Below are 24163 nucleotides of genomic sequence, written 5' to 3'. Positions count from 1 at the left end.
GCAGACCCAGTAAAGCTGGTGTTGTAGTTCCAGTCCAAGCCGGAAAACCCAAGAACCGAGGGGAGCCCATGATGTAACCAGCCGCCAAGAGCTGACGGACTCTCCCAGTTCAGGAGAAGAACCGTGTTCCAGCTCAGATGGTCAGGCGGAGAGTCCATTTTCCCTTTGTCTGCCTTTTTGTTCTATTCAGAACCTCAGCAGAGGGGACTGTACCCATACCCCACTGCTGTACTCGGGGAGGGGCACCTGCTGTACTTGGTCCCTCCATTCTCATGCTCACCTCATCTGGGAGATGTCTTGAGAGCCAGGCATCTGGGCGCCCCATGGCCAAGTTGACACAAAATTAACCATCCTAACAACCAACCCATCTAGTTTGTCTCACTCCGCCCCACACCCTGTTTGTGGAGTAAGGGAGGCCTCTGGGGTCTGCAGGGTCCTGGGGGCCCGTGGCCTAGGCTCTGCCGACTGTCCCGTTCGCTCTTGCCCCAGGGCACAACTCTTCCCGTTGTCAGAGGCCCGCTGGGGGCCACAGGTGGGGGGCGGGCAGGCACGTCAGGTGTGTGGCGAAGGTTCTCTAGGCTCCCTCAGGAGAGCGCCACCCCAGTCAGCAGGCCTGCAGCTCTGAGTAAAATGGCAGCAACTGGGAAAATAAGGAGCTACTTTGGAATGACACATGCACCTTCTCTGCAGGTTTATTTACAAAAGCTGCAGAGTCAGAAGTTGCTCATCTCGTTACATGGGTTGGACCAAGAGACCTGAGACGCTCTTCACTGTTGCACGTTGTCCTGACCTTAGCTCGGGCAGCGGTGATCTATTTGGGATTTGTTTGTTTAATATCCGCCCTCCTCACTAAACCATAAATCCTGTGAGTCAGGGACTGCCTTTCCAGCTCATTAATAAAGTGCTGGAGGCTGGCCCAATGCCTGGCCCTCCGCCTGACCATCCACGAGGCTGGACAGGAGCTCCATCGTGACGCAGACGGGCATGCTTGCAAGCGTCTGGCGGCGCTGAGCTCAGCCATGAGCTGGAAGCTTCTGTGAACGTGATCTCACTTCACTCTCATATTCTCTTAAGAATATGAGATGTAGGAACTGAGGCTCCGAGAAGCAGAAGGTCCACGGCTGGTCCAGGTAACCTGGGATCAAAGGCAGGCCTGACCCCGGGCCTGCTCAGTCCACCGCTCCCGCCTGGCTGCGCCGAAGCGGGCCGCCTGGGACCAGTGGAACATTCCGGGCAGAAATGCAGGAAGGTGCTGATTGGCCTTTGCCTCAATCACAGGATGCCACGTTTTGTCCTGGGGTATGACATTGACCCTTTTCTCGGTTTGGTTTTGGTAAATTGGCTTAGACTCACCCAACAGAACTGGACTCGCTTCTGGGGCCTAAACCAGTCTGGGAAGGTTTCTCTAAACCCTCGGGGAAACCTGACTCCAGCTCAGCCTCCCGAGGCGAGAGGCGGGAATGGAAGGTGGCCCAGATAGAGCTCGTGGAGCCTTGGCCCTGTGACGTGTGACAGGGGAGAGGGGGGAGGGCCAGGGCCCACCAGGCAGAGCGAAGCAGGTGAGGCGGGGCTGACCACTCATGGGGATGTCCTCTTGGTGGCTGGAAAGCCCACGCACGGCCCGTGGGCCCATCGTCCAGCCTGTGGTGCAGGACGCCCGCCGCCCGTGGACAGCCCTTCCTGGCGGCCCAGGCTGCGGGGAGGCGGGGAACAGGCCCTGGGTTCCCGCTGGCCGGGGAGCGGGGGGGACGGCAGGCAGCTGAGTGGGAAAGAGGCCTGAGGGGGAGTGAGACCTGCCACTCACCAGGGTAGCGTCCTTGCCAGGGGGTGAGGCTCCCGTGAGAGTCCGGGGCTAGGGCAGAGGGGGGCGCTCCAGCAGGAGGCTGGACAGACCCGCCAGGATCTCCCTGGGGGCACCGGCCTCTGAGCCTCGGGCTCCTCGTCGGCCAAACTGGGGTCACGAGGTGCCTCCCCGGGCTGGGGCGACACTTAGGGGCCTGGTGCAGATGGTGATGGTTAATGGTTAACCAAGTGGTAACCATCACTACTACAGAGTGGCTGTGAGGAGACAAGGTAGAGGAGCAGAGCCGAGCCTAAGGTCACTCGGTGGGAGCGAGGCAGGACCCTTGCTGTGGATTTGATTCAGTGAGGTTTTTGTTTTTAAGATTTTATTTATTTGAGAGAGAGAGGCGTGTTGGGCTCTTGAGAGAGGATTGGCCAGACTTAGCTGCTGGCAGGCCCCCAGCTGCAGGGCAAACAAGCGGGGTCCCTCCTGCTCGGCTGGCTTGCCCCATTGACGGAGAACGTTCCAGAGTTTCTGCCCTCTTTGGGTAGCTGTTTCCCAAGCAAGAGGAAGGAGAGCAGAGGCGGGCCCGTAGGCAGAGTCTTGCCTGCCTGTTTCCTAACACCAACGCCCAGCAGTTGAGCGTGCTCCCAAGTGCCCTGCCCACCCCCATTTATTGCCGTGAAGGTGGCTGGGGGGCCAGGCCAGGTGTGGTGGGTGGGGGGCAGGCGGCTGTGGCCGGGGAGGGCGGGGAGCAGACCCCTGGAAGCCCAGGGAGGAGGGCGGGCTGCAGCTGGAGGACGCGGGCCTGGCAGATGCGGCTGAAAGGTCAGAGACACTCGGGTGACTAAGTGCAGTGTGAGGAGGTGATGCCCAGAGGAGGTAAGAGCATCACTGCCCAAGTGAGGGCCGTTAGGAGACGGGATAGGGTGGACTCCGGAGCCAAGGCGGCAGGAGGGCCAGGCCACCTCCTGGCACCAGAGGGGCAGGGGATGTGGGTGGGGTGTTGGTCCAAGGCCAAAGCTGAGGGAGTGTCCATGTGAAGGCATCTGGCCCGCAAGGCCAAGGAGCAAGCAGGGAGCTGGAGGGTGGCCTGCCGGGAAGGTGGGAGGGGGGGAAGGTAGGAGGGCGGCCCTGGGCAGAGCAGCCGAGGGCTGACTCACAGGGCTGGGCAAGCCGAGCCTAGAGCCCAGGGACCATGGGGACTGTGGCTGTGTGATTGTCTTCAGTTGTCCCCCGAGGCTGGGTCCAGGCGCAGGAGATCATGTGTCCATTGTTTATGGCTGGAGTTTGGCCAGGAGGATGGGCCTGGCAAGGTGCACAAGGGGAGGAGGTGGGCGCCTGGGGGAGGTTGGGCCGCCCCGGAGTGGAGAGGAAGGAGGTCAGAGGCCAGAGTTCCAGAACAGGCATAGGAGGGGCATCTGGGGGGACCTGGACAGGGGAGAGGGCGGCCTGGGAGCAGGAAGTGAGGTGAGGATTTCAAAGGCGAGCCCTTCTGGAGACAAGGGGAAGGTGTGTCGTGGTGTGGGTGGCAGAAACAGAAGAGCAGGTGGCTAGACTCGGTGAGGACATGGATGGACAGCACAGTGGCGAGGCTGAACCAAGGCCTCAGGCCATGAAACGAATGTCCGTGGTGACGGGCGCCAGGGTGGGAGTGGGACAGGCAGGTGGTGGGAGGCGCTACCGAGGGAGACCACCACGCACCACCCGTCCTGACCCTCCGTCCATGGAAAGTGCTGCAAGGAGCCCATTCTTGGGAGCAGGCTGCAGGGTGTCGGGAGAGCTGGGACCCCGCTGAGGTGGAAGAGGAGTAGGAGGGTGTCGGGGCGGGGAGGTGGCAGCAGACCACCACAGGCAGGCTGTCCTGCGGCTGGGGTCAGGGATTCCGTGGGAGCCAGATGGGCTAGATGGTGGAGGGTCCTGAGGGCTGTGGAAGGTCTCGGCAGGGTGGGGAACACAGGTCTGGGCAGCCCTGGGGTGGTGGGAAGTGGGGGGCACTCTGGTCTCTCAGGGGTTTGGGTGCATCTGTTGGAATATGCAGAAATGGGAAGAACAACTGCTTTTAGTTCAGGCACAGAAGGTGGGGAGATATTTATGGTAGATCCAAGAGAAGATTCTGGATACGGGAGGATATTTATGTAGCTGAATAGTGTAAAGGTGAAGGGTTTCAGGAGGAGTGTGCACAAGGAAGCAGCTGCCCACAGCACCTCACAGCAGCCCTTGCTCTGAGAATGGCAACAAGATTTTGGCTCAGGGTGCCTTGAGGATTAGGAGGAAAAGTCACAAACCCACCATCAGAGCTCAACAAGTAAACTGCTGTCACGCCACTTAAGGATGGGGACCCTGAGGGTTAGTGCTTAGCCCCCGGTCCTTCAGGCCTGGCCGTGCCCTGGTTGGCACCCTGGTGACGGTCCTCACTAGGCAGGCCCTCCTTGGGAACACGAGCCCTTCCTCCCTTGGGTTTCCTGGCTTTGGCTTCCTCACTCCCTCCGAAGCCTGGCCACCATCCAGCGGATTCCCCAAAGTTGAGAGACAAGTGATGCTCGCTCCCAGATCCGAGGCTCTCCACCACCGGGGAGACCTCAGAAGAGGACATCTTCACCCCGGCGCTGGTGCAAAGCTCAGGGCTGACATCTGCGGAAATGTGCATGGCTATGTGGACTGGCCGGCTCTGGGGCAGGTGCAGGGGGCGGGGGGTTCAGAGACTGAAAGGGGTCCATGGGCCAGAAATATGCAGATGGAGGGACATGTCAGGAGGTCACTGAAGTGAGGCCCATGACAAACCCCGATGTCATTATCAATGTCACGCATACAGCTGCGTTTGGAGTGGGGACAGTGCAAGTTTAGCAGGTGACAGAGGGGGCAGAACAATGCAGCTCACTTCCATCCTGTCAAAGGGAGCACCCTTCAAACCCAGACGAGCTGAGCAAACGTGACAGGGAGGATCTGGGGACCCTGGGGGTCACTTCTGCGGAAGCAGCATGCTACTGTCATTCTGTACAGGAAGACCAAATACTAGAAAGGAGCAAATGTCTCCGTTCATCTGCCCTGGTACCGTTAAGTGGGGGATGGTAGGTTCTGGTAACTGGGACGGGGCACCTTCACCAGCGTTCCCTCGAGGATTCTAAGATGAACTACTGAACACTCGCAGAAAGCAGATGGATTAGGAGTGGGGTGTTTTAAGAACAAATGCTGCTGAGCTGGCCTCCTTTCCACGTTGATGGGGTCAGCAGTTCTCAAGTGGGGGGTACGCCCCAGCCAGCCTGCACCCGTGTCACAAGCGGAGATGAAGAGACGGGGCGGCTGGTGGAGAGGACAGCACCAGCTTTGGCAGTGTCCCAGGCCCCCCACAGCTCACGGCCCCTCCGGCCCCGTCCCCTGCACCCCTCCCCCGGCCGGAGCCACTCAGGCCTGTCTCCGTGCGCGTCTGAGTCTCACCTCCATCTGCCCGGCCTCTCTCCGCGGCTCGCCGCCACGCCGCCCTTGCCAGCCTCACTGGCCTCCGTGCTGCCAGCCCAGAGCATCTTTTGGGCCTGATCTTCCCGAATCTCTGAGCAGCAACCACTGGGTTAGCTTTTGAGGAGGGGCGGAATTGGTCCCTAATCTCTTACTTGTAATTAACTTGAAAAGGTAATACGTGCACGTACCTTGAGAATTCAACCAGGATGAAACGTGTACAATTAAGCCCCCGCCCGATGACGGTGCCCCTCGAGGCCGTCCTGGGAACATTCGCACAGGTCCTTGCAGACATTTTCAGGTCTATGTGAGTGTATTGCAGACCTCCTGTGTCTTCTCCACAAGTGGGAGCATACGTATGCGTGGTTTTGTGTTTCACTTCTTTCACTTCCTATATTCTGAAGATCGTATTCCCTGCTTTTTAAGGGGTGGCCTTCAGGGAGCCCCACACTGCTGCTTTCCTTCTACCCGGTAGGCCGCCTTGGCCAGAGGCTCCCTCTAGCTGAACTGTAAAGGTTGGAGTTCCTCCAAGTTCACTGGGCCTCCTTTTCATGTCAAACCTTCCCCCGAAGCCACGCTATCTACTCCTGAGGCTGTCCACGTCAGCCACCTATGTGGCCAACTCCCACCTAGCACCCCCAGCTTGGACACCCAAGCTCCTAGCTCACACCCCATTGCCACGTGCACACGGCCACCATGCAACTGCCGTCTCTCTGCTGACCTAGCTTCTCCTGCTCTCCCCGCACCCAGCAGGGGCTGGTTCCTGTAGCGGTCACGCCATATTCGGAATCACGTTCAGCAGCCTCCTCCTCGTCTTCTGTTGGCTGTCTGGGCTCTTCTCGGGAAGGCTGCACCAGCCTCCTGCCTGGTCTCCTGATCCACCGCAGCTCCTCTGCAGTCCGGTAACGTGGAACACACACATCTGCTTACAACTCTGGCAGCTTCCCGCTGCCGCTAAGAGCAAAACTGGCAGCCCGCCCTATGAGGGCCCGACACCCCTCTCACTCTGCCAGGAGCTTGTTTCCTCGGTGCGTCTTCCTGGAAACCCTCCCCCTGCCCTGCGGTTCTCACTTTCCCTTGACCTGCACTCTCACCCCGAAGGTCCCTTCCACATGAAGTCTTCCCCATCCCGGGGCCAGTTAGATCCCCAGCCCTACCTCTGTAATAATCCAGTGTCTTTTATTCCTCGACAGCCTACAACCGTTATGGGGCAGGGCTGTGTCTCGTTCATTACTGTCACCTCAGGACTGAGCAGTTAGAAGTTACTCATTGCATGAATACATGTTTGCGGAACAAATAAATGCCACGCTTGTGCCCGCCTCCACCCCCTGCACATTATGCTCCCCCTGCCTGGGTCACCGTCCTCTCTGGGGTGCAGTATGTTTCCATGGTTGAGAACTCCAGCTCTGGAGCCACCCCATCCGGGTTTAAGCCTAGGCTCTACCGACGTATTGGGTGTGCGACCTTGGACAAGTTACTTGATATCTCTGTGCTTTGGTTTTCTCATCTGTGACAAAATGGCACTAATAACAGTATGTAATTCACAGAGGATTAAAGGAAATGCTATCTAATTCATTGATTAAAGGAAAAAAAATAAAGTGCCTGACATTGAATCTGGCATATATTTCTTCCCTCATTCATTCCTGGGCCATGTCAAGCCGGTCTTCCCCTCACCCATGATAACCTCCTACTGCTCTGTACTGCTTTGTTTTAGGACAAAAGTCATTTCTGGCGAGTCCAGAGTTTCTGAGAATAGGTATCCTGTTGGCTCTGCTGGGAAGAGTGGACCCAAGAAATATTCCTCAGTGCACTGAGGAAAGGTAAAGCCTGACATGGCTGAGGAGCTGGCCGGCACCCACCATTCCAGGGGCCATCTGCAAGTACAGGCATGAACATTGACTTACTCAATTTTTCTTTTTTAGGTTTTTAAGAAGCTCACCTACCAAAAAAACCCTTAGCTTTTATCTTGAGAGTCCACACAGTTAAACCTAAGATGATTACAAAATATAGAGAATCGCCTTAGTGAGACATGAAGGGGGAAAGGCTAGAATGGAACTTATTAGTGAAATGATTAAAACAAAAAAAAACGATACTGATTTTACAGCAATTGAAAAGATGGAAATTAGAAAACTTTCTATTTTGCATGTTTTTTCAGAAACCTAGACTAGATCATGACTCCCTTACCCTTTCAAATTGAAAAATATGAATGAGCCCGAGTTGGAAAGAGGAAGAGCTCAGACACATGGAGACCTGTGAGTCTTGGGGAGCATCTGGGTTTCTCATGGCCCGACCACAGCACCTGGCACCCTCCAGGTGTGGGTCCACATGGGCGGGACGCTGAACTTCTTTTGGAGACGCCTGTGCAAGTAACTCTCAGCTAAAATTTGTAAACCGAAATCTCTCAGAAGTGTCCCAGTAAAATAATAGAAGAGAATGAACTTGATTTAGATGAAAATGTGGTATTTTCAAGAAAACCATAATAATTTTAAAGAGCCCCTGGTTAACTGAAATCCTGGAAAGAGAGAGGAAGTTCACCTAGAAAGCCTCCCAAATCTACCCTTAGCGGAGTACAATCGCTTCTGTAATTGAGGACTGCGTGCTCTAGGGCTCAAACAGACTGTATCCAACTCAGCAGGTTCTATACAAGCCATTTATTTGAAATGCCAACTATATGTAGGATAAAGTCAGTGCTACATGCTTATCAGTAACAGTAGAAAAATAGAACCAGTGGAAACCTTTGTACAACCGTAATGATACTCAAAGGAGAAATGTATCATTTTACAATGCTTCACACAGACGAATTCAAGTTTGGAGGTACCTAAATAAAAATACTATATATTTCTTTAAAAAACACTATGTACAATTGAAGCGTAAACAAGTTTTACAAAGTACTGGTTATGCAGGTTGTAGAAAACACTTGCATAGGACATGGAATCAGTTTAAGAAAAATTTCTGAGCCTTTAGCATTGAAGGCACTTGACTTTACACCGGTAACAGCACAACCACAAGGACTGCAGTGTTGCAGAGGGTGCCGCCTCTCTGACCGACAGATGTGGTACACGAACAGCAAGGGGGTTCAGGGAGCGTTATCTTTCAGCCACCCCATCTAAGAGCAGGATTCCATACCACCTGCCCATGGAACCCAGATACACAGTCACGTGTAGGTACACCATGAAGCTTCCAGAGCTTATCTTGTCTCTTAGAACCCACGTAAACACACAAACACGAGAGGTTATTTTCAAGACACACACTTGCAAGTAATCTTTCTATTATAATATTCAGAATGTGGAAGATTGACACATGGTCTGAGGGTTTTCTAGAGGAAAAAAAGAAATCCAAAGACTTGCCGATTAAACAATTATATAACAGCTATTGCAATCTACAGGACAAAAAGACAACTTAATATTTCATAAAACATTGTTCATACAACAGTGTTAATGGAAAATAGTAAAAATACTTTTTAGTGTGTGACGGTAACTCTTTTTAGTAAGGTTATGTGTGAGGAGGTTTGAAAGTAAACCACTTAGTAGACAAAGTAAACCACTGCAGAACCGGGAACAGCACCCATCACTGCTGCTTTAATAGTAACTTTCAACTGAAAGTTGAAAGTCAACCAAATAATAATTAAAAAAAAAAAAGTCAAATAAACATTTCCCTTTGAGTTCATTCCTAAGGTAAAAACACGAATGCCTCAGAATTGCAAAACAAGTGTCTTACAAGTGTTTCATGAAACACGTTTCCCCCTGAAAGGTGGATCACACATTATGAAAATACCTATTTTGCTGAGTAGTTACTGAGAAGTGTTCCCACTTCCCCGGCAGAGACCGGCGCGCGGCCCCCGCCGCCCCGGTCACGCTCTGCAGCATCACCCACGTTCACGTGCACAAGGGCTGCCCGCTACCAGAACGTCAACAACCAGTCAAGAGAAAACCCAACAATAGGTGGCAATTGTAGTAATAAGAGTTGTTGAGGACGCAAAACCAAGAATTAGGTAAAGTTTCACAGACAGCTCTACAAAAAGACTCAAATATAAAGAACCTGTTAAAAATCCTTAAAATCCAACTGGTTCTGGAAATGCCAGGAGAGCTTAGGTCTAGGGGCGTGTGCCTATAAGGACCTAACGGGGCAGGGGAGGAAGGCTGTGGTGCATGGAAAACTGAAACAGCTGCTTTTCACTGATAATTTTTGTCTTTCATGCTGCTATTTCTTCTTGAGTCACAGGTGACTTTGAACTTAACTTATCCATCAAAATCACAAAACTAAAACAAAAATATAAGGAGAGGACCAACAGCATCTTGAAGAAACATGGTTCTTCTCTTCCCGCTTGAGGAGCTAAATGGTAGTTCTCTAAACTGCAATATGGCGGGCACTGAAAGTGGCGATTGTCTGACGGCCTGATTGTCCATGGCCTCGAGAGGAGATCTGGTATTTTGAGATTTGGTTCTCATGAAATTTCTAAACCAAGTGAAATGCCAGGTCCTGCGGCCTAAAGTTTATATTATACATACTTTTTTTTCCCTAAGAGCAATCTTAACTCAGACTTCACATTTATTTTAGTACAGCATTAACAGAATTTTAATGCCAATTTTAATGCCAAGTAAGCGTTGCAGAAGATTGGAGAGGTGGGCTCAAGAGCCAGAGGCACACAGCTATCCAACCTACCTTAGTCACCATCCTTCGCAAGATACATCAGAAGTCCACAGACGCCTGCCCTAGCATACACAAGCTGCACCTGCTTACCTTCTGCAAGTCCCACCAGTCCACAGTCCCACTGATTAAAGCAAGTCCCTCTCTATATACAGTTTAGTCAGATCAGCTACTAAATTATTAAAAGCAAACTTCATAAATTAAAGTAGGAACAGTGGCCGCTTATTTTTATGTTTGGGGGATATGAAAGAATATTTAATAAGTTTTCAGGAAAATGAAAGGTGTGACATCAAACAGCTCTTGTCTAACATTTTAAAAAATACAGGTCAGAGATGAGAAAGCTCTTCCCCACCCAAATTAGCTCTACTCACTCTTCTTTGCAGTACCAGCACAGTACAGTCTGAATTCAGAATAGAAATTTAAAACTATATCAAAATAATTCATGTCGATACATGTATATAAATACACATTAAGGAATATGATGGAATTAACAATTTTGTTTCTGAAGAGAGACAGACTGAAATAGGCTTCAAAAGACACCATCATCTATTATAGAGTCAAACCTCCTAAAAATGAGCATAGAGTCCTATGTTTTTTGATCTTTAAAACAAGGAGCCTCCAAGGCGATGCTAGCCAACCTCCCAGGGGACGAGCGTGCGCTCCGGGAGGCGCGAGGCTGAGCACGCACCACCACCAGCATCGACGACCACGCGAGTAGTAGCTAACGAGGCAGGCAGAACGCGGGGCAGCGCTGTGCCGGTGAATGCAGATAGACTGACATGCTCCCCGTCTTCGAGACTACCTACTGTTAGGATTTTTTAAAATGTCAGATTATTCCTGAGTGTATATCCACAGGGTAAAGTAGGAAAGACTGTTAAGAGAAACTACAGCTTCGGGAGAAATCAGAGTTGTTGACGCCCAATAGAAACCTATTTACTTAAAAGTGCATGTAATTCATTTATATGGTAGCTTGTAAAGGCTCCCTAGCCCTGCATAGTTTTAGAGTGAGTGTGAGTGATTCATAGTTTTATATATATATACATACGTAGAAAAGAGGCTCCCAGACATCCTTCCCATGAGGGAATGTTCGGCAAGTCCCTTTCTTCTAAGTGCTACGGCTGTGTACGTGTATGTGTTCATAAAAATACAAAGTGAATGCTCAAATAATGTTGAAGTGATTTAAAAACTCAAATACTAATATATTTACATTGGAGAGTAAGAAAAAAAACAGTCCTTAGCTCACACATTGCCCTTCAAAGGGAGAGGATCTTAAAAGATCCCATGTGCTCAGTGGTTCAGTAAAATCCCAAACCAGCGTCCCCAGTGGAGTTCAAGTAGGACATGTAGTGTTTCACTGGAAAAAAAAAAAAAAAGGTTTCTTTTTCTTTTTTGGTGACAAAGCATTATGCATCCTTCAACAACTTTTTTAGGACACCAAAATTCAGACAAACTTTGAAAAACATTTAAAAGAAAACATAGGCTTACAAACACCAAATGACATCCGTAAGACTGAAGCCCTTTTGTTTTTTTTTCCCACAGAGAGCAAGAAAACTGAAGGCGGCAGCAGTCATTTCCCGTCTCAGCTGGAGAGTCGGCGCTCAGAACCAGAAATCCCGTCGGGCAACCCTTAAGTTACTTCGCTATTTCCGCTGCCTTAGGATTCCAAGAAATCCAAGGTCTTGAGAACCTCATCTAGCGCTAGGCTAATGCGCACGACCAGCATCAGCGGGGATTCTGACGGCGCCCACACGGTGAACAACGCTACAGCTTCAGCCCGGGCACAAAAGGCTTTGCTCCTTTCGGTTCTTTACCGAACCAGAAAACGTCAGGATCCTGACTGGACTCCCGCTGGAGAAATGAAGACTAGCTCCCAAGACTTGTTAAGGAAGAATGATATTAGACTTAATGGAGATCGAGCAGGAAGATTTCTGAACTAAAACAATTACCAAAGAGAGAGGAGCATTTTGATGTGCTGTTCTTTGGAATTTCTATAATTAAAAAATAAGCACAGAACTATTTCATAAGAAAATACATCTTAGTGTGCAGTCCAATGCACGTGGAAACTGGTAGATGAAAGGTAAAATGCAAAAAAGTATGAAAATACGGTTCCTTTAAATGTGGCAATAAAGTTTGACATACTGATAAAAAATCAATACAGATAAAATAAATGTACAAGTGCAAAAAAATTCCATCATTTGTAAAGAGGAAAAAAAAAGTGCCAGCTTGCTTGCTCTTAAAAATGCTTCCCCACACAACCGTTCAAACACAAAACAGACAGATGCAGCATTCAAAAGAACCCTCGTAGCATGCCACGTCTCATAAACATGTATATACAAAAACTAGAATAAAATAACGTGAAACTGAGTTAGCTGGCATCGATAAACTGGTCTTTAAGTTGTCGGGTTACATCATAAAATGGGATGTTTCACATCTCAGGCACAGACGACTTGGAGGTTGCTCTCAGAGGGCAGACTTTTTGTAGAGGAAGTCTGGCTTGCTTGGTGACCTCCTTCCCCTGCTTATTGAATCTTCCCTTTCTAAATCGGTATTTCGCTGAGCTCCGTGGCCCAGGGACTCGCTGTCCACCAGTCTCCTATTGGATCGCTCTTCCGGAACTTCAGAGCTGCATGCAGGATGTGGGGGTCTGTTGGGAGTCAGCCCAAAAGTCAAGTCAGTTTCTACTGCTGTTCGTCCCCTGACGTGGGCTGGACCACTGCCAACATTTTCTGGGGCTGCCAAAGGAAAGTCTGACCGCTGGGGTGGCTGCTCAACAACATCAAGGTGGATTGGCTCATTCTTTTGTCTGTGAAGATGCCCGTCAGGGGAAAGTGGATATTCTCTCCTAGCTTCTTCCTGCTTTTTCGGAGAGGTCTGGCTAGGTAGGTAGGCTGACTTTAAGCCACTTGGTGATGCCTTATTGTGGCTATATAAATCAGGACCAAAATATCCACCTTGCGAAGGGGAAGGGGTGCGTCGGCCAGGAGCAGGCGTAGAAGGTCTGCAAGCAGCATTTGAGAAGTCATAGAAATCCGGATATTCCTGCTGATTTTCTCGAGCATCTGCTTTTTGCTCTAGTGTGTGTTTCTTTCGAGATGTGTGCGTATGCCTCTGTGGAATACATGACAGATGCTGGGGAGGCCCTGGTCCTACTTCAGAAACGGACTGGCTTAGCTCTGTGTCTACAGCCAGTTCTGGAAGCCTCCTGTCCTTAAGTGACAGTGTGGAAACACCCATGGCGATGTCTGGCATTAGATCATTTAGCACAGGTTGTGTACACTGCCAACAGAGAGAAGAAAAGGGAGGGTTAAAAGAAAAAGGCCCACGACTCCCTCTTTGTACCAATGATGTTCACTGGTTTTGCTTCCTCATTATAAAAGTGATACATGCTTATTTTTAAGAATGATAACACTATAAGGGCACCTGGGTGTCTCAGTCAGTTAAGGTCTGACCTTTGATTTTGGCTCAGGTCATGATCTCAGAGTCGTGGGATCGAGCCTCATGTCGGGCTCAGCGTGGAGCCTGCTTGTCTCTCTCCCTCTGCCTCTTCCCCTCCCGCCCCCGTGCTTGCTCGCGTGCTCTCTAAAATAAATACATTTTAAAAATCTAAAAAAAAAGATCACAACATAGAAAATCATAAAGGCCACAAAAACAAAACAAAAAAACCCCACTAATTTTCCCTACTGCGATAACAACTATTAACATTTTGAGGTTGTTTTTTTTTTTTCTCTGCTCATATATTAATTTCCACAAAATGTAGTACATATATAAGTCTGTCACTAAATTTTGAGGTTACTATTTAAATGACAGCATAATATTGCACTGTATTGATGAATCATGGCTTATTTAGCCATTCTCCCACTGCTGACATTAAGGTTGTTTCCAATTTCTCTTTATTATAATCAAGACTACAGTGGGGCACCTGGCTGGCTTAATCGGTGGAACGTATAACTCTTGATCTCAGGGTTGTGAGTTGAAGCCCCGCGGTGGGTGCAGAGATTACTTAAAAATAAAATCTTAAAAAAAAAAAAAAAAAAAAGACTGCAATGAACATACAAATAAATTACCTTTAAAGGGAATTTTATTTAAAATAAAAAGTAGTAGAACTTTTGAAATTGTGGAACTGAGGGCAAGGCCAAAAGGATAGAAATTTGGCCTATCAAACACTACCAATCCCTATTGTTTCTTCTTTTTTAGGGGCTTGGGGGGACAGCAGGGAGAGTAGGTAGAAGGGTATAAGGTAAGGAAGGATCGTAATTTGACCCAAGGTGTACACTAGTCCAATGTCCAGAAAGTCATATTTTAATAAAGATTCCCTGAACTAATATATGTATCTTTTGTTTTTCTACTGAAAACCACTGACGGACAACGTGTGACTGAGCAGGAAGGTTCAAAAATCACTACTGTTTTTTTTTTTCCCCAAAGGTATTATATAAACAGAAATTCAACCTCTAATACAATGCAAATCGACCAGGAATTATTGCTTAGTTTACTAGGTCCTGACGCTAGCTACTGTGACCCCCAGGCAAATGTGCGTCTGATGGAACAGGCTGCCAGGCCGAAGGACTGATTATCTGTCCATTTTCTGAGCTGGGAGTCTTTCACCACATGGCTCCCGACAGTATACACAGCTATAAATAACTTCCCCTTCCCGGCCCATCAAAGCATTTGGTGGAAGAGTAGATTCTATAGAAATGAGGGCAGCTTCTAGACATGTGCTTGAATGGAACATCACTAAACTGGTAACATCCACTGGCACCGCCCAGTAACGTGACCCCCTCCGAGTACCCGCAATGAACACGAAGACAAGGAAGGTACCAACTAGCCCCAACGCACACGCCGTCTCTCCCCCACGCTCCCACTCTGCTCCATTATCCTTCTCTCTCTTTTCCACAGCCCTGCAGTCTAAGCCCTCAGCTTGTCGATAACACCCCTGGGCATTGCTGAGTCCCAGCAGGGCTCCTGGGGTCAGGGAAATTGCTTCTAATATTCCAGGAACATTTTATTTCAGGTAAATCAGCGAAGTGCTAACTTACCACTGGTTTCTCACATGCTACTGCTGCCGAAGGGGGGGCGGCGGCGGCGGCGGCCACAGTCTGTCTCCCCGGTCCTGTGGTGTTGGTGCAATCAGGTGCTGCAGCTCTGACACCTGGCAAGTAGACTGGAGGGGGGCCGGCTTTAGGGGCCGTTCTGGAGTGAAACAGCGAATGATTACAGGGATAGGAGAACGAACGTGAAGGGTGCTGGCTGGGAGGTCTTTGTTTCCAGCCTGCTTTGAGCTGGTTATGGATTGGGGTAGCTGGGGGGTGGTATGGAGGTGGTGGGGGGGGCAAGGGTGGATGGAAGGCCACAAAAGAGTCCAGATCTGTAAACATGGTTTCTGCAGTGGGGGTACTGTTAACACGACATCTCCCGGACTGTCTCATTGTCAAGAGTGGACTTTCATCCCCAAAACGTTCATCCGGAAAGAACTTGTGAGGATTCTAAGAAAGATTTAAACAAACAAACAAAAAGGACATTTATTAGCAAATTTCCTAGATAGAAATTTACAGGTTGAGAGCATTAAGTGAGATCCTGAGAAAACCACATTCAGCAAGAGTATAAGGCACAACATATTCCTCGAGGCCAGAAGCCCAAGAAAAAATTACCTTAATAACAGCACAAAAGGATACAGTGGAGGCTCTGCAGCCTAAGATATGGCTATCAAGGAGAGCTGCTTAAGTAAATATTCCAGCAATCAGATCAGTTATTTCTTGCAAGATCACGCGATAATGCAAAAGCAGGAAATAAAACCTAACTCAAACGTGTCTTTGCTGAGAAAATAAAATTAAGTACCAAAGGAAGAAAAGGCATACAAGTGAGGATCCTCCTAGAATTTTCTGACATCTCCACTCTGTCTGAAATAACTATAAAATGCTAATCTTTACCTGTTACGTATGACTCAGTTTGATTAGTATTTTGATAAACATTATATAAGAATATTTAATTTATAAAACTTTTATACATCTTAAGATATCAAATTAAGATACAATTTAGAATGGCAAAAGGAAAAGAAATGAATAGATAACAAGACTCTATTTCAGGGATGGAAACCACGGCAAAAAATGAAAATCAAGAACGGCCTGCTGCCCTGTAAACACCACAACCATATTCCCTTTGAAGACTCAGGCTAAACAAGTCTGGAGTCAGGGGCAAAAAAAATTCAATCACTTGACCAGACAAAATAAAATTTTATTTTAGGCTCTGATTTCGCGACTGTGAACAGACCACTTTACACGTTTTCCTTCATCGCAAAACCGATGATACTGCTCTGGTACTTGGTAAGAAATGAATTTTTTCCCCTGCTCGTTAAAGAAAAAACAAAAAAGCACTCATTCCTTGATTCTCAAGCTTATAGGATTTGTAACTTCCTGCAAAAAATTTCTTATTATCTGGAGGAGGGGAGAGGAAGAAAAGGGGCATCTGGCAGATCTGTTAAGTCTGGTAGTAGGCCACAACCTGAAATCTATAGACCCAAAGAGGGACAGAGAGCAGTGGAGGGTCAGAATTTTCTACTTCCTCTTTCACCTTCGATGGGGATGCACACCATGAACTTTTAGCGGGCCTATTAGGCATAAGAGACACAGCTGCTTACACACGGCACCTCTTATCTTCACAACATCCACTCTACTGCTATGGAAACTGACACTCGGGAGTGGTTATGTGGTTGGCTCAAACTAACTAACTGATAAGCAGCAGAGCCAAGATATAAATTCAGTTCTCCCTCCAGAGCCTGTGCGCTCCATCCACCCTACATACGGTCTCTACAGAGGGCGGGGCGGGGGGATGGGTGCCTTGGACAGGACAGGACTTCCAGGCTATCACAGTCCCTCGAGGCAGCGAAAGGGAATGCTCTAAGAAACAGACGCACGCCGTGAGGGTTCCTTGAGTGGTCTGAAATAACTTCTGCACAATGATCAAGTCTCCCTATTGCACCTAGTCGAATGCCATCCCCACCTGCAAGAGCTCTGCAGCAGCGTCTGCGAGACCAAACTCTCTTAACACTCGAATTTGAATTTCGTAGCTGACTGTGGCGCCTTCCCCACAGTTGAGTGCGTAGGCTCTCTGCACCTGCTCAGTGTGCCGGAGTTCCTGCAGACGTCTGACCATGTCTTTCATAATGAGGAGACGAGGAACTGAAAAAAGAAAGGGTTGGTTCACAAAAGATCGGAGCTGCATTCAAGACCACCCACTGAGCACAAGAAAGCAAGCATGTGTTCTGCATTAGAATCTTCTTATACATTTGTTGATAGCATTTTAATTTCCTGGAAACATAGTAATTTATATGCTGCCTAGAGGAGGGGAATCTGAGTCTGGAAAAAGGAGAGAAAACCAGGCAGTTAAGAAAGTAGAGTGAAGGCACGTGTCTCGAGCAGAAGGACCAGGCATGTGTCAAATGGGCAGGTGACAGCATGGCACGAGCAGTGGGCATCACTAGTAGCTTAGGGTTCAGAGGTATAAGCAGGAAGAGTAGGAAGAGAGAAGGCGAGAAAGATGGGTAGGAGCAGATCATGAATGACTCCGCATGTCACGGTAAGAACTACAGGGAGTCGCTTGTACAGGGGAATGACAGGATCAGAGGAGGGCGGTGAGGCAGTAAGCGTACTCTGAGAGCAGGGTAAAGCAGGGGATGGCAAACTACAGCCTGGAGGCTGAATCAAGCCTGCCACCTGGTTTGTAAATATAGTTTTACTGACACACAGTTACACCAACTTGTTTAGGTAGTGTCTCTGGTGCTTTTGATGGCAGAGTTAAGTAGCTGCGATGGGGACTGCAGAGCCAACAAAGCCTAAAATATCTACCAAATGGCCCTTCTGGAAAATGTCTGCTGAGCCCTGGTGTAAAGGCCAGAATGGGAGTTAGGTTAGAGGCAGGAACGCCAGTTAGGAACCTGGACTAAGGCTGTAGCAGGGGGCTGGGGAATTGGAGACACCGTCTATAAATATCTAAGAGACAAACTGACTAGACTGGCCATGGCTATTATTTCTGGGGAAAGGGGAGCTATCATTTACTGAATGTTTACTTTGTGCCAGGTGAACTCCTAAGCATCTTACTCATGGTACTTCCTCAAATCTTCGTAACAACCCTAGAAAGGAGATATTATAACCATTTTGCAGACAAGGAAATTAATGCTCAGGGAAGTAGTTATCTTGTCAAAAGTCACACAAATAAAGTGGCAGAGCCAGGATATGAGCCTTATTGGCATCTTCTCCAATAAAGCTATAGGGCCTTCCTTAGGGTGAGGTGAGCAAGGAAGAGGGAAGAATCAGGTAACACCAGAATAGGACCAGGTCTTGTTAAATAAGACAACAAAGACAAGTCTTATTTTTCTGAACATACTTAATTGTGAACATCTCTGGGCTTTTTAGGTTCAGTTTTAAGATTAAATTATGCTGCTATTCAATTGTATTAACTCAAGCTGATAAAACCAGGCTAATGACCATAGCTTCAATATCTGCACAAATCAACTACAGCAGTATTTCTTTTCCTACTGTTGTATACTTTTTATTTTTTATTTATTTATTTATTTTTTAAAGATTTTATTTATTTATTTGACAGAGAGAGACACAGTGAAGAGGGAACACAAGCAGGGGGAGTGGGAGAGGGAGAAGCAGGCTTCCCGCGGAGCAGGGAGCCGGATGTGGGGTTCGATCCCAGGACCTTGGGATCATGACCTGAGCCGAAGGCAGACGCTCAACGACTGAGCCACCCAGGCGCCCCCTGTTGTATACTTTTTAAATAAATGATTGTCAATATTTTGCCCATAGTGGCTAAATGTGATAAGGCCAACAACTGATCAGACATCAGTCCCAGAATAAAATGTATGTGTTCAATTAATAGTTCCTTTATTCTTTTATTTGTCCTTTATTGAAACAGACATTTATAAGCAGAAAACGAACAGTGCCATTTCTAATAATGCTACAGTCTGCTGATGTTTTTGAATCCTGTGGTGGTAATTGGTAAATTGGTAAATTTCTATAAAATTTCTGACCCCCAGATCACTGTGGATTTTACCTCAAAACCTGACACTAGCGTCCTTTGGTTAAAATCAACATTAACTGATGCTCAGAAATTTTTGGACATAACAGTTGTATCTCTAACTAAGGTCAAGGAAAAAATTTCCTCAAAGTCATGACAGAAGCCTGCGTAGGCTACAACAGAATTCACAGAGCAGATCCTGGGGAGCTGGATGGATCTCTAGGAAACCAACAGTGATTACATTTGGGAGACATGTCTAGACTCGAAGATACAAGTTTATAACTCTCCTCAGAGTCTTATGTGAGCATGCTTTATGGTGATGAAAAATGTGAATTCCTTTGAACTAGTGGTTCTCAACAGCAAGCGATTTTGCCCCACAGAGCACATTTAGCAATGTCTAGAAACATAAAAATGTTTCCAAAAGGTTGTCACAAAGGAGTGCGTGCGTGTGGTGCGCATGCGTGTGTGCACATGCTATTGGCGTCTAGTGGGTATAGGCCCAGGATGCTGCTGAACACCCTTCGGTGCACAGGACAGCCCCTTCAACAAGGAATTGTGTCAAGACCACCAAGGTTGGGAAACCCAGGGCTAACCGGAAAACCTGTACACACTGGAAAATAAAATATGAAACAAAAAAACCTAGCTTATTAAGTACTAATTCTTTAACGAGAACAATGCATAATGGGTACTGGAAAGTGGAGAGAATTAGCACATACAAAAAGGCTACAAAAATGATCAGATTATTCATTTAAATATAAATGCCCGACAGAAGGCTACCATCTCACCTGGAATTTCATTGGCTACGACTGAAGGAGGGCTTGACTGGTGACTGCTGATCTGCTGGTGGCTCATCATGTGACAGCACTGTGGCACGGCGGTGTTGACCATGTAAAGGGTGTCTGGCACGTTGGACATTCTAACCATTCGCAAACGCACAAGATCTGTTTGCTCCACCATCATCTCATCCAGCACTGACTGAAATAATGATTCAGTATTAAGAGAATCTGTCAACTCATCTCTGTAAATCACGTTTGGAGAAAGATTATAGCCTTCATCATATAAAAAAGGAATTTACTGTTTTCAGTGCATGAAGCTTAAAATTAATAGTGAAAGGAGAAAGAACCCCTAAGAATCTTTCTGTATCATCTTGGAAAAGAAATAATTATCTTCTGATTGTTTGCTTTTAATTAAAGTATTCGAAATTTGAATGTATAAAATTAGTGAGAAGGAAATTATACCTAAAGTTACTATAAAAACAATCTATACATGAGCTAAATATCAGATCCAACAACAAATGCTCAAAATACAAAATACTGAAGATTGATTTTAAATTCAACAGACCTACATATAAACCCAATTGTTAATTTAGTTTCAGATGAATCTCCCAAACTACAGAGTGGCCAAAATGATGTATAAACCCTTCCACATTTCCTGGGGGCAATTATCTATTTAAGTGTGGGTTCAGCCATCAGGGAACAGGGAAGTCCCAGGAGGACTATCTGATTAGCTCCCGCTGCCCCATTCTGAGACAGAGCAGAATGCAGGATCATTCATTACAGACCTTTTCTTTTATCACCAGACACAACCTTTGGTAAAGGCCTCTGCTACTTGCGTGCTGTTAAGCACTGAATTTATTTCCGAAAAACCAGACCCAACCATTTTACTTTTTTCCTATTTTAGATTATTTAAACCACTCAATAAGAGGTAGATTATTGACCTACTCAATAAAATTAACTTCTCACAAATCCTTTCGCATATCTTAAGCTAGGAGCTCTGACAATCAAAATGAGAAAAAAAAATTAAGGTAACTTTATACCGAAACACAGTGTTTTGCCTGTTAATTTGTTTCACAAAGCTTAATTAAGGGTGATTTCTGACTTTCAAAGAGTGTCAGTCAGTTCCTCAAAAGGCCATCCCAAAGTTCTAATGGCCAAATACAGCTAATAAACATCACAGTATTCCATTTTCACATTACCATATTTTCTTGGAATTCTTCATATTATAATACACAGTTTACTTAATAAGCCTGAAATTTTATCTTAGTTTTGTGCACTTATTCTCAAACTAAACATAATTTCCAACAGTCAGCCATTACAGAAACACTTTATAAGAAACCATGTCATTTCTTTAGTTTAAGAAAGACAAAATGTGTGCAATTTTTTCAGAACATTTTTCTCATCTTAGTTGTGTTGCAAATTGTTAATTTGGAAAAAAATAAATTTTACTGAAATGATAGTATTTTGTGATCTTCAGGATGGGAAAAATGTAAAATGCAATTCAACATGACCTAAGTTATAAAAATACGCTTGATAATTAAACATTTCAGAAAACTATTCCCGTGAATAGTTGAACTAGAGTTTACTTTCATTTTCCCTATTACTGGATATTTAAGCGATTTCTAAATGTTTACAGTACCACAATGAGTATCTTTGTGCTAGTTCATAAAATGTACTCTAATATCTTAAAATGATTTTCATTACCTTCGCTTCCTCCACATAGGGAGAGAATAGTCGAGGACGAACATATATTCCAGCATTTTTTTGCCGTAACCAGGCATTTGATTTTCCACCTTCTGTTGTAGGAAGCATATCTGATGGAGGAGTACTAATCAAGCCTCTTTTCATCTTGAAAAAAAATTATTTTTAGATGAACTATAAAGATTTGTGTAGACCTAGAATACTACTAAGATAAAAAATAATTACATCTATAAATCATGAAAATTTAGGAATATATGTGAAATTTCAAAATACTCCAAATGTTTAAGAATATTTAAAGGATTCAGCAATAAAAAGGTACTATAATGTACCACTTTTCTCTATACAGAGGAATGATGCTTTTATTTTTATTTTTTTTAAGTTTTTATTTATTTATTTGACAGAGAGAGACACAGCGAGAGAGGGGACACAAGCAGGGGGAGTGGGAGAGGGAGCAGCAGGCTTCCTGCCAAGCAGGGACCCTGATGTGGGGCTCGATCCCAGGACCCTGGGATCATGACCTGAGCCAAAGGCAGACACTTAACGACTGAGCCACCCAGGTGCCCCCGGAATGACGCTTTTATTTATTTATTTTTTTAAAGATTTTATTTATTTATTTGAGAGAGAGAGAGAGAGAAAGAAACAGCATAAGAGGGGAGAGGGTCAGAGGGAGAAGGAGGCTCCCCGCTGATCCAGGAGCCCAATGTGGGACTTGATCCCAGGACTCTGGGATCATAACCCGAGCGGAAAGCAGTTGCTCAACCAACTGAGCCACCATTTTAAAATGATGCTTTTAAAACAAGAGCTATAGTAATTAAAAATACAATGAGTGGGATTAGCTTTCAGAACTTTTAATAAAAACCAATTTCTATTTTTTTTCCCTTACTCATCTAGAAACGGATTCCATCCCCACCCCATCCACCTCAGGACAAAGCAAGAACATCTTCTTGGGCCTATATCTAGAGTACAAGGATGCAGGCAGTCTGCCTGGTGGTTAGGGACAGGAGCTCCAGGGGAGGCAGACTGGACACAGATCCCTAAGTCCCCATTTAAGAGCCACGTGAGCATGGACATGTCCTTTCATCTGGACCTCACTTTAAGGGCTCCCAGATGGCCCTGGAGACGGGACTCTGCATGACTAACTAAATGTGGTGGCCTTGTTTCCTCATCTATGCTAGGAGAAAATAAATCAAGTACCTATAGCTCATTAAGGTGGCTGTGAGGATTAATGATGGTAATACAGGTAATGCACTCAGCACAGTGCTCAGCACACACTAAGAGTGTTTTATGCTTAACAGCTATTATTAGCAAACTTTCACTGGGGACTTCTGGGCAAAGCACGGAATTAAGAAGAAAGATATGTAATTTTTCTAAGTCTACTAAACCAAAGTTCTAAATTATCTTTCTAAACCAAAATCAGGGCTCACAAACCTTGGTTTGTGTCCCAGGTTTTTTTTTTTTTAAGACTTATTAGAGAGAGAGAGATCTCATGCGCGTGTGCACAAGCGGGGGGAGGCAGAGGGAGAGGGAGAAGAGACTCCCCGTTGAGCAGGGAGCCTGAAGCGGGGCTCCATCCTAGGACGCTGGGATCATGACTTGAGCTGAAGGCAGACGCTTAATGGACTGAGCCATCTAGACGCCCCTGTGTCCCAGGTTTTTTTAAAAAAGATTTTATTTATTTATTTGAGAGAGATCGATAGCGAGAGAGAGCACGAGTGGGGGGGAAGGGCACGGGCAGAAGGAGTAGACTCCCCATTGAGCAGGGAGCCCAACACAAGGCTCAATCCCAGGACCCCAGGATCATAATCTGAGCTGAAGGCAGATGCTTAACTGACTGAGCCACCCAGGTGTCCCCCAGGTTTTAAACAAAACCAAGTACTGTAAAAAAACAAACAAAACCAGAACCACACATTGTTTTGTGTCAAATATTACTCTTGTTAAATATAATAAATGTCTATTTGCTGCATTAGTTAAAATTGTTTTTAAGATTTTATTTGAGAGAGAGAGAGAGAGAGAGATTATGAGCAGGGGGGAGGGTAGAGGGAGAAGTAGACTCCCAGCTGAGCAGGGAGCCCAATGTGGAACTCGATCCCAGGACCCTGGGATCATGACCTGAGCTGAAGGCAGATGCTTAACCCACTACGCCACCCAGGAGCCCAGTTAAAATTGTTTTTAACTAATAAAATACAGCATTATACAGCATTAGATAGTATTTAGAAAACAGAGAAAAACTCATAACTCTAATCTACTCCAACTGTAATAATACTTATATATTTCCTGCCAGTCTTTTTTTTTTTTAAAGGTTATCAATTTTTTTTTTCTTTTTAAGATTTTATTTATTTGCGAGAGAGACAATGAGAGACAGAGAGCATGAGAGGGAGGAGGGTCAGAGGGAGAAGCAGACTCCCTGCTGAGCAGGGAGCCTGATGTGGGACTCGATCCCGGGACTCCAGGATCATGACCTGAGCCGACAGCAGTCGCTTAACCAACTGAGCCACCCAGGCGCGCTCCTGCCAGTCTTTTTCAAATGGATCTTTACATAATTGAATTCTAGAATACATAAAAACACATTATTTTGTATCCTTCTTTCTGAAATTATATTCCATCATTAGCATTTTTCATGTTGCTATATTAGTCTCTATAACCACTGTTCAAGGCAGCAAAATATTCTGTTGAGTAGTTGTCCTACAGTTTACTTTTATTTTTCCTGTTATTGGACATTTGAGCAGTTTCCAAATATTTAAGGACAATGCTACTAATGTATCAGTTATACTTCCCCTATGGGATG

The 24163-nt window shown here is 46.5% G+C and overlaps 1 protein-coding gene across 1 annotated transcript in view; it reads right to left on the bottom strand.

The window, feature by feature from the left end:
* Window positions 1-9526: 9526 nt before the first annotated feature.
* BTBD7 (BTB domain containing 7) overlaps window positions 9527-24163 on the bottom strand; it is a 53804-nt gene continuing 39167 nt past the window's right edge. The window contains exons 6-10 of the mRNA XM_021679824.2: window positions 21382-21525; window positions 19687-19876; window positions 16880-17058; window positions 14920-15366; window positions 9527-13162 (exon numbers count right to left, since the gene is read on the bottom strand). Of these exons, the coding sequence (XP_021535499.1) occupies window positions 12347-13162; window positions 14920-15366; window positions 16880-17058; window positions 19687-19876; window positions 21382-21525 (1776 nt within the window). The 3' untranslated portion in view covers window positions 9527-12346. The remainder of the gene's footprint in view (window positions 13163-14919; window positions 15367-16879; window positions 17059-19686; window positions 19877-21381; window positions 21526-24163) is intronic.

Source organism: Neomonachus schauinslandi, chromosome 9 (genome assembly GCF_002201575.2).
Source record: "Neomonachus schauinslandi chromosome 9, ASM220157v2, whole genome shotgun sequence".
NCBI classification, from domain to species: Eukaryota; Metazoa; Chordata; class Mammalia; order Carnivora; family Phocidae; genus Neomonachus; species Neomonachus schauinslandi.
This window is presented reverse-complemented; position numbering and strand designations above follow the sequence as displayed.